We start from the raw sequence: 11244 nt of genomic DNA, 5'->3' as shown, positions 1-11244 counted from the left end.
GGAAAATCTTTTGACAAAATTCAGCACCCATTTTTGATAAGAACTCTCCAGAAAGTGGGCATAGAGGGAATCTACCTCAACATAATAAAGGCCATATATGACAAACCTACAGCCAACATCATACTCGATGGTGAAAAGCTGAAAGCATTTCCTGTAAGATCAGGAGCAAAACAAGGATGTCCACTCTCGCCACTTTTATTCAACATAGTTTTGAAAGTCCTAGCTATGGCAATCAGAGAAGAAAGAGAAATAAAAAGAAAGAGAAATAAAACTCTTAATATTCTAAGTGCTTTGTGTACCCTATTTCCTTGTAGACACTAGGCTTTTTGCTGCTGTAGCCGAATAGCTTTCAACACACACACAAGAACAAAGGCACATGCGTGAACCACCCCCCTACCCTCTGACACACACACACATGTACAGGCACCCATGTGTGAATGATACAGACTGGCTTCTAGACCAGCTAACCCAAATTCTCCAGATACTCATGCCTGTTTCTGCCCAGGTTACTTGTTGACCATCTGAATAGTCAGGTGGCACTGACTGCATTCCCCCACTCTCCAGCCATTATCTCTGCAGGATGTTCTCCTATACTAAGCATTTTCCACTTGGGATGGTTGTGGCTATAAACACATGTGCTTTTCTGTGGTGCTGTCTAAACTGCAGCTTGCCTGCACATATTTTCATCTTTTATAGATATAACCAAAGGCATAAGTTTAGATAAGAGGCAATATCAGAACAGAATCAATATACCGTGGATGAGAGCTCCCCAGGTCTGTGACTCAAGCACTGCTGTTGTATTTTTGCAGTCTCCATTCCTAGTTCTTGTCTATAAAAGCATGTCCAGCTCTTTATTGGTCCATATCCTCAAATTTGTTATGATAAAAGTATGGACTTAGCATTCTTTGACTTATGTCAGGTGCCTGCAGATTCTCCCTCATCCCAAGAGCTTAATATGTCCATTGGTCCTGAACAAAGATGCTTCACTGAGATTCAGCCCCAAAATCAGCCTGGGAAATATAGGTATTCTTGTTTCCAGTGTAGGTCTCACGTAGGAAAACATCAACTCCATTGCAGTTTCTGTGTGCATTGATTTAGATTTAAAAATTGAACACATGAGCACATAACTTTTGAGAAATTGCATGTATGTTTACAAAATAAAGTTTTATACATTGTAATGAGAACATTTTGTTCTATAAGATATAAATAACATGTAGAAAATAAGTATGTGATAAATTTAAAGCTGTCAGCCTTATGATCATTGAATATAATTCATATTTCTCTGCTTTTAAGGTCACCATTGTTGATTCTAGGCTTCAGTTTTCAGTTGGTAAAGGAACTTCTAAAATGCATGAAAACCTGAACTTTGTGAGGATCATTTTGTCACCGTTTTGTGAAAGCTTAGTTTTCTTCCTTTTTTTCTTTAATTTCTTTTACAAGTTTGTTAATGAAGAGAAAGCACCTGTTGATTCCCACTGCGACAGTTTGTTAAACATGGGGTCTGTATTCTTCCCCCTTTAGGGAAAGGTTCATGCCTTGAAAGTAACTCTTCTTATCCAGTCTTGAATCCTCACTTCTAGCAAGTTCTCTTCTAAATCTCCCTCTTGTCCCAAACACATCTCCAGCTGTTCTGCTGCTGCTGATGTCCAATGTGGAATTTCTCCAAGAGAGTCTCATCCCAAACATCCTGGGCCCTTTGTACTGAAGATGCTACAGAGAAATCTTAGGGAAGACAGCGTGATGTGGACTCCTTGAAACTGCCCAGCATCCCCTGGATCTCAGAGATTAGTCAGATGTGTTTTCCAGAAATAACAGATGGGAAGCACTTGCTTTTTGTTGGAGAAACACTAAGATGTGCCTATTGTCCAGACCATGACCTGAGTCACCTCACAACTTGAGCAAAATTTGGGGCAGAAGAATGGAAGTTCTTTAAATTCTTTAAATTTTTTTCTGTAAAATATTTTACACTGATTTGATAGACTTTTACAGGCAGGTTCCCAAGGAAAATGTGCATGTGTAAATGTCAAATAAAGATGTGAAAAGATGCTCAACATTATTAGTCACCAGGGAGATACAAATTAAAAGCACAATTAAATACCACTTCCTATTTATGGAAGTGGCTAAAATTAAAAAGATTGTCCATAACTGGTACAGAGGATGTGACATCACTGGAATTCTCCTCCATTGCTGGTGGAAATATCAAATGGTACAACCACTTTGGAAAATGGTTTGGCAGTTTCCTAAAATGTAAAACCTATACCTTTCATATGATACAGCTGTTCTACTCTTAGATATTTACCTGAGAGAAATGAAAGTACATGTCCTCATAAAGACTTATACATGAATGTTCTGAGCAGCTTTATTCCTATTTAAAAACCCTGGGGAAAAAAATGTCCATCAACAAGTGAAACAATGAATTATCATAGATCCATAAAATGGAAGATTATTCAGCAATAAAAACAATCAACTATTGAAACATGGTAAAATATGGGTGAATCTTAAAATGTTGAAGCCGAATGAAAAGAAAAAGAGCACATACTGTGTTATTCCATTTACATGAACTTGTAGGAAATGCAAACTTGTCTTTAGGGACAGAAAGGGCTGACTGGCAGGGTGAGAGGTGAGGTTGGAAAGGGAAAGGGATTACAAAGGTGCATGAAGAAACCTTTGGAGGGTGACTGGCATCTTCATTATCTTAATTGTGATGGTTTTATGGATGTATATATAAATATCAAAACATGATTTAGATTTATATTCTCTGCAGGTAGGAGATCTTTGCTATGTCTGTACCAGAAGACCTTGTTCAATGTTTTTTTCTTCCATAAGGCACGTTCCAGCAGACCCTCCCTGCTATTTTCTGCCAAGAGTGTACCTAAGGATTGGAATAGAGACCCATGAAGGATTTCTCAGCTGATGGAACAGCTAAAGGTAAATTTGGAGCAGGATACTGAATCAAAAGAGTCCTTTTGGTGCAAGCTCTGGCTCTATGGAGGAAACAAACCACTACCAAGAGGAGCAGAAACATAGCTCTAAGACCTAGAAGAGTCTGGAGAAAAAAGCCAAGAGGTGCTTTTTATTCATTCATACTAAGAAAACTCAAATGTTGAAGAAATAAACGTCCAAGATTGAAAACATTACTTTTGTATAAAATTATCTCAAAGTTTTTATTAAATGAGAAACATCACTAGCATTCTCTTCTTTCTGTATTGGTAGACAACTGTGACTGCTATCTAAAGTTTTAAGTGGTCAATGCTGTCTGCTCCACTTCTACCTTTTAAAGAGTCCAGTCAACCATTTTCCCCCATGTTTTCTCCTGGTGATACAAAGACAGTGCTCTTTTTTCAGTATCAAACGTGTGGGATACTAAGCTAAGATGGACACCCCTTGCTTCAGTCTAATAGAAATGTTGGAAACAATATTAAAAAATCAATTCTAAGTATATAGCTTATTTTTTTAAGTAAACAAAAAGCGATCTATAGGTTCCAGAAAACAAAAGGAAGTCAAATGATCTTATCTCTACCCTTTATTTCCTAAAATCCTAATCTTTAGGAATAGCTAGATATCAATTTTCACCAGTGTGTTTACTCTTATCACTTAACTTGCTTTTTCACTCCAGAAAACACTCAGAATATCATGAACATCCTTGGATGCTGGTGAGTATTGGTCCACCTTATTTAAGTTAATGTGGCTGCACAGTATTCTGTGAAGGAATCCTGATTTACTTAACCATTCATCTGTACTGTCACACATTAAGTTGATTTCAATTACCGTTCATATAAATAATGCTACACAATGAGCAAATTTGAGTATTCACTTAGTATTTCTGTAAGATAGACACATACTGCTATATTTGCTGGGTCTGATGCTTTAGAATTTTTGATAGATGTTACTAAACTAATGATCAATAGTGTTTGAAATTTTTACACTTCTACCGACTCTGTGTAACTGTGCACTTTTACCCCAACTACCACCAAGCAATCTTTTTGTTGTTGCTGTTCATCAAATTTTTCATTTGAAATTTCATTTGCAAAATCTGTGATCACTAGGAGACTGATTATTTAGCATATGTATGTTACCCACTCAGTTATTTCTGCTTCTGTAAATCGCCTCTTTATATTCTTTTGCCCAGATTTTTTTTGGATTCCTAAACTTTCTTGAGCTCTTCCTATTAGTAAAAATGTTAATGCTCTATTATACGTTATAAGGTTTTTCAATACCATGTGTTTTAAAATTTTATGATGCTTTGCTGAACAGACTTTTTAAAAATTAATGTGTTAAAATGCATTGCTCTATTCCTTTATCGTTGCTGTATCTCAAACCTTTGCATCTGTTAACAAAACAGGCTGATGTAGTTTCTTTCATTATTCTGATTTTTGTAGAGAAGAAAACAGAGCCATGGAGAGATTAATAACGTTCCCAAGGTCCTGGCCTCATTTTAGAATCCAGGCCCTCTGAATGCACAGCTTGAGCTCTTTACCAATTTTGGGAATATCCAAGTCCACAAGGATGAGAAAGACAGCCGGGAATCTGAGCATTCTTTCTCCAGGACAATCTTAAATAGATAAATAATGATAAGTTCTTTCTCCCCAATTCCCATTTGTCCCAGTCATAATAGGCACCATTCCCTTGTGACAGACTTTTTATGGTACCATTAATTTGGTCATCACTTTCCTTATACCTGTTACAAACCAGCCTTGTCATCCTGAGAACATTTCTGTGTTTGACTAGCAGTGTTATCTAAAAACTGAATTTGGGTGGTGTATACATGTTGTGTTATATGAAGTATTAATTTTCTGCCTTTATTGAATTTCCAATCAGGCTCTGATTTCCAGGCTCTGATTGCCTCCTTCCACAGCCAGCCATCCTGCAACTTGTCTGAAAATACAGCTGGAGGCAGAAAACCATAAATGTAGACAGAAAACCATAAACCAGTCCATGGCCTGGGGGTTGCGGACCCCTGCTCTAGATCTATCCATGTTGTTGCAAATGGCAGGAATTGTTTTTCTTTTTATGACTAATATTCCATCATGTGTGTATACCGTATTTTCTTTTTTCAAATATGAATGGACACTTAGGTTGCTTCCATATCTTGACTATTATAAATAATACTGCAGTGAACATTGAAGTGCATAGATCTTTCCAAATTAGGGTTTTTCTTTCCTTCTGGTAAATACCCAGGAGTGAAATTGCTGGATCATATGGCAGTTATATTTTTAATGTTTTGGAAAACATCCAGACTGTTTTCCATAGTGGCTGCACCAATTTACAATCCCATCAACAGTGCACAAGGGTCCCCTTTTCTCAATATCCTCGCCAACACTTGTTATGTATTGTCCTTTTAATAGTAGCCATTCTGACAGGTGTAAGGTGGTGTCTAATTGTGTTTTTCAACTGCATTTCCCTGATGATTAATGGTGTTGAAGATCTTTTCATGTGTCTGTTAGCCATCTGTATATTTTCATTAGAAAAATGTCTATTCATATCCTTTGCCTATTTTTAATCAGGTTGTTTGTTTTATTGATGTTGAGTTGTATATGTCCTTTGTATATTTTGCATTTTTTTCCCGTTGAATATATTGTTTGCAAGTATTTTCTCCCATTCAGCCGATGGCCTTTTCATTTTGTTGATAGTTTCCTTCACTGTGCAAAAGCTTTTTAGGTTGATGTAGTCCCATTTGTTTATTTTTGCTTTTATTTCCCTTGCCTAGGAGATGGATCCAAAAAAAATATTGCTGTGTCAAAGAGCATACTGCTTATGTTTTCTTCTAGGAGTTTTATTGTTTCAGGTCTTACACTTAAGTCTATAATCCATTTGAAGTTTATTTTTGTATATAGTGTGAGGAAATAGTTGTTTCATTCTTTTACATATAGCTGTGTAGTTCTCCCAACCATTTATTGAAGAGACTGTGTTTTCCCCATTGTAATATTCGTGTGTTTTTTTGTCATAGATTAGTTGATCATGTAAGTGTGGCCTCTTAAACTATCCTTTTTTTTTTTTTTGCGGTACACGGGCCTCTCACTGTTGTGGCCTCTCCCGTTTCGGGGCACAGGCTCCGGACGCGCATGCCCAGCGGCATGTGGGATCTTCCCGGACCGGGGCACGAACCCGTGTCCCCTGCATCGGCAGGCGGACTCTTAACCACTGCGCCACCAGGGAAGCCCTATCCTCATTTTTTAAAATTCTTTTTTCTGTTTAGCTTGGGTGATTTCCACTGCTCTGGGTTCCAGTTCACAGATCCATTCTTCTGTATCATCTAATCTACTGTTGATTCTTTCTAGTGTATTTTTTATTTCATTTATTGTATATTTCAGCTCTGTTTGGTTCTTCTTTATATTTTCTAAGCCTTTGTTAAAATTCTCACTGTGTTGATGTGTCCTTCTCCTGAGTTTGCTGAGCATCTTTATGATCATTACTTTGAACTCTTATTGGGTAGATTCCTTATCTCCACTTCAGTTCTTTTTCTGAGGTTTTGGCTCGTTCTTTTGTTTGGAATATGTTCCTCTGTCTCCTCATTTTACCTAATTCTCTGCGTTTATTTCTACATATTAGGTAGATCAGCTATAGTTCTGGATATTAGAGAAGTGATCTTATGCAGGAGATGTCCTAGGGGGCCCAGCAGCACACTCTCCTCTGATCACCAGGCTGTATGCTCTAGGGGTGCCCCCTGTGTGGGCTGTGTGGGCCCTTCTGTTTTGGTGGGGCTGACTATGTGGACACACTGGTAGGTGGCTGGCCCCTGGCCCAGTTGGCTGCCAGGCCCTGCCTTGTGTGGTGGCTGCTGGCCCCCTGGTAGGTGGGGCCTGGTCCCAGGGCAGCTGGTTGTGGGGCGGGGAGTGGCGGTTCAAATTCTTGCGGGGCTGCTGGCTCCTACAAGTATTTCATAGTTCTTGATGCTTTGTTTATTGAGCAATTGAGCATTACATGACTGGTGCATTATTCTTCTACTGGAATCAGAACTTAAACGCACCTAAACATTGATGCAGTGAGCTCCTGGGTTCTTGACCAGCTTGTTTCATGTAGACATGTGGGCAGTGTTGGTGCTTGCACCTACCTCTATTTCCTGCATTTCTGTGCATTCCTGGATATCAGGAGCACCTTGACCTCTGCAGAGGAGGGCTTGGCAGATGGAGAGGTTTGAGTCGTGGCCATGTTCCTACTCTCACTCCAGCAGCCAGCAAATCTCAGCTACCTCTCACTGACAATGCACTGTGATCCCCTGCAGAAGCTCATGGCCACCATAGCTGCAACCCTGTCTTCCCTCATCCTTTCCCCAGTTGACCACATGTGTCTTGAGCTGCTAAAGTCCAGAGCCTGGGCAGGACCTGTGCATGGTTGGCTGGCAGCGCAGTGCTGGCAGCAGCTCAGTCATCCCTAGCTCTGCTTTGCCAACCCAGCTTCTTGTTTCTCCAATAATTTGGAACATACAAGTTACTAACTTCTGAATATTAAACAGGATATGACTGCAAGAGATTTTCAGGGCAAGGTGATAGTACGGAACTAGCTAGGACAAGTTTTTCACATTAAATATAACAATGTAACAAAATGAACAAAAAGTAAAATTATACGTATATATGTATACCAACTGGCCAAATGGGTGGGTCAACACTACATCCTATATTGTGAGGTATGTATGACTCCTTAAGTTTCATACTATGGATTTCTGTCATCATTTCTTAAATTTGAATTTATTCAATCCTTAAACTCTCTCTTGCTCTCTGTTCTTTTTTTCCTGGCTAATGTTATAACTTTTCCCATATATTACTTAGTAATTGTTCTTAGCCTTAAGTTTTGGGAGAAAGATTCTCTGATACCATTTCTTTCATTCATTTTTATTGGATGTCTCTTCTTTGTTATAATTAGCCATTTGGGGATCCACAAATATTTGTGATTCTCATTAAGCCAATGCTCTTAACCTTAGAACAATTATAAAACTAGTCAGGAACTACTGCAAGCAATAATATTTAAAAGCCGAAAGGAATTCTTGACCTTGGTTTGCTACCTCAACCGGAAGTATTAAATGAGTTTTAAAGTAGCTGTAGTAAAACAAGTGTAGCAATGAGTAAAGTTCAGTAATCATATTAATAAAACAAAGAAAATCTCAAAAATAGTTGTATTATCAGAATTAATTCGATTTATGCTAAAGATGTACCTATTGTTAATAAGGAAAGAAATAATATTTCAATAAAATGTTCTAGAAAAATTGCCTTGCACTCTAACAGAAAGCAATTTAGATTCTCATATCATAGATCAAAAAAGGAAAAAAACTGCCAATGAAATACTGAATTTAATGTAAAAACAGGTGGACAAGAAAGGGCACTGAATACATGTAAACTCAAAAGAGGAATGAATGTGACTAGGGAGAGCCTTGGTTCTATGTCCTAAACAGCCCTTGGAGAAATATACAAGGAACTGTCCAGGTCTTTGTACACAGGAAAAATTAAAAACAAGTGTCCATCAAAAGAATATGGCTATAATTTATAGAAAATTTATGTGTCAATGATTAGAGATATAAAATGATAAATAATGTAAATTACCAATATAAAATTAAAGGAAGTGGCAGATAAAAGAAAATGAAGCTTGATTGTAAAAGTTGATTGAAAAAAGAAATTAAATTAGCAAGCAAATGAGTTACCATTGAAATTCACTACAAAGTGATATGAATTAGAACAATGCTAAATTAATTTTTAGCCAAATAAGCAGTGTATTAAATATCTAAGCAATTGTTTAAATCAAATAAGTTAGATATTAAAAATGTTCTTCTGTTTTGTGGCAATTCACCCATTCTTTGAAAATGATTCTCGAAAAACATGAAGAAAAATGTGCATGGGCATGTTAAGCCACAGTCTCCTCCACGTACTATCTTATTTTACTTCTCCACTTCACAAACAAAATTGTGAAGATAATTGTCTATACACAATGCCCCTAATTCTCTTTCTTGTGTTTGCTTTAACCTACTCCCATCGAGTTTCTGTCTCATTAATTCTACTAAACCAGATCCTGCTAAGGTCACAGTAGCCTTTGTTTACAGGTCTGCTGGGATAGTTCAGTCCTCACCTGCCCTACAAGCACCCCTCCTTCTTTTAAACACACTTCTTCCCTTCAGTTTTCTCTCCCCTGTTCATCCTTGTGTCCTTCTAACTGCACTGCCACTCTGCCTTAGTGCCTGTTGCAGACTCTCCTCTGTTCAACCTTTAATGCTGAGGGTCTGCAGGATTAGGTTTAGGTCCTCTTCTCGTTGTCCATTCTGTTTATAAGTGACCACATCCATCCCCATGCCCTTATTACCAGATACACAATAACTTCAAATTAATACCTCCCCCTTGGCATTTTTTTTTTTTGACTCAAGACCCATATTTCCAGCTGTCAATAAGACTCTGCACTTATATGTCTTCCAGGCAGCTTAGAAAGGATATACTGTATAATATTATTTTTCCTTTCCAGGATCATTTGTACCTAAAACTTCCAGTGTGAGAAAATTATTTTCCTTTACTTCTCTTTGCAGTGTTTAATATACTTGAAATAAAATGAACAATAATACTGTTTTATGTCCTCTTCCCTGTAAGACTGAGAGTTTCAACACAGTAAAAACTGCATGTGCTTTATTCGCTTGTATTTCTTGATAGCAATTACACTCTGTCATTTAGGTACTCAATTTATATGTATAATCCGAATGGAATGAAGAGTAAATGTTACCATCCATGCTTCAATATCATTTACCAAATAAGTGTTTGAATTTAGAGTAAACAAACTCAAATTTTCTTTGTTAAGAGTTTAATAAATAAAACAAAGTGCAAACTTAATAACATGAAATGAAAAACATGTTTTAAAAATTTTATTTCAATGTACAGATGAAATGTAATTTTATAAATAATTTCTAAATATTATAAATATGAGAGATGCAAGAAGGAATAGATAAATAAACAATAAATAAATAAATAACATCAGGGCAGTCATCACTTAGGGACTGATGACCCTGTAGCTGAATACTTTTATATATACTTGCTTATTACTTGCTTATTACTACTGACAAGTAATGGCTGAATTAATGCAATAAATTTTGTGGCTAAAGCAGAAATAAGTCTTTTGAAATGATCAAAGATGAATGTGCAAGGGTGATGTGGCATCTTAGTCAATGAGAATCATTTCAAGGTGATCCCAGGTCTCCATTCATAATTCTTAACCTTTCTTGCAAGTTGGTTGATGAAGACAGGGATCTCATGATTTCCACTCTGACAATTTCCCAGGCACAGTCACTGTATTTCTTCTCTTTCAGGTAGAGATGGATTCCCTGGAAGTACCTCTTCACGGCCAGTGTAGGGCCCGTCACTCCCAGGGCAGTTTCTTCATCTCCCATCGCCTGCACCAAGCAGGCGTCCAGGTCCTCCAGCTGCTGATGGAGTCCAGTGCGGAGTTTGTCCAGGAGGGAGGTGTCCCAGGCGGCAGAGGAGCGCTCTGTGTGGAAGAGGCAGAAGACCTGCTGGAGCATCTCGTGGAGGACAGAGGTGGCCTGGGCCTTCGGGAGCTGGCTGCCATCCACCATGTCCTGGGGGAAACCGAAGTCTTTTCTGTCCTTCAGACAGAAGCGAGGGGAGATTCTCCGCATCTGGCCCAGAAGCATGAAGTTCTTCCTGCTAATCCGCACGTGGTTCTGAGACAGGTCGCAGCCCAGAGATCCACCAGGGCCATAGCTGAACACCACCAGGGCGGTCAGTAGAGGGAGCACGAAGGCCATGGGGCAAATGAGGCTGCTGCTGGCCTGGCTTAGACGGGCGTCTGGGGGAGCCTTGGGGGTAGGTTCTCTGATGACATTCTTTCTAAGTATGGCTTTTAAATAGGGAAGACAGTTTCCATTTTCTGAAACTTTCTCTCTACTTTCACTTCCAATTTGTGTTTTCATTTAGATATTTTCTTTTGACCTAAGACGATGTAATCAATCTAAACTCTTAATTTACAATAGAAGTTTAAGTTTCCCAGTAAACTTTGGATGTGTCAATCCAAAAGAATATCAATTAAATGAGAAACTAATTAAAGGCTGAAGTATATGTAGGTATGTAAAGATTCATGCACATACTTATGTACACATTTTATTTTATTATTTTTTTCTTTGTACAATTTATTTTTTTCTTTTGGCTGCGTTGGGTCTTCGTTGCTGTGCATGGGCTTTCTCTAGTTGCAGCGAGAGGGGGCTACTTTTCATTGTAGTACATGGGCTTCTCACTGCAGTATCTTCTCTTGTTGCAGAGC

The 11244-nt window shown here is 38.2% G+C and overlaps 1 protein-coding gene across 1 annotated transcript; it reads right to left on the bottom strand.

The window, feature by feature from the left end:
• Positions 1 to 10144: 10144 nt before the first annotated feature.
• On the bottom strand, positions 10145 to 10809 carry LOC309823902 (interferon omega-1-like; the record flags this gene model as incomplete). The annotated part of the gene is made up of 1 exon (XM_082656553.1): positions 10145 to 10809. Exon 1 carries the CDS (start codon positions 10730 to 10732, stop codon positions 10145 to 10147), a length of 588 nt encoding a protein of 195 aa, XP_082512679.1. The 5' UTR covers positions 10733 to 10809.
• Between the last annotated feature and the right edge of the window lie 435 nt (positions 10810 to 11244).

Source organism: Grampus griseus (assembly GCF_964374135.1).
Source record: "Grampus griseus genome assembly, chromosome: 6".
Classification (NCBI taxonomy): domain Eukaryota; kingdom Metazoa; phylum Chordata; class Mammalia; order Artiodactyla; family Delphinidae; genus Grampus; species Grampus griseus.
Note: the sequence above shows the minus strand (reverse complement) of the source record. Positions and strands in the feature narration are given on the sequence as shown.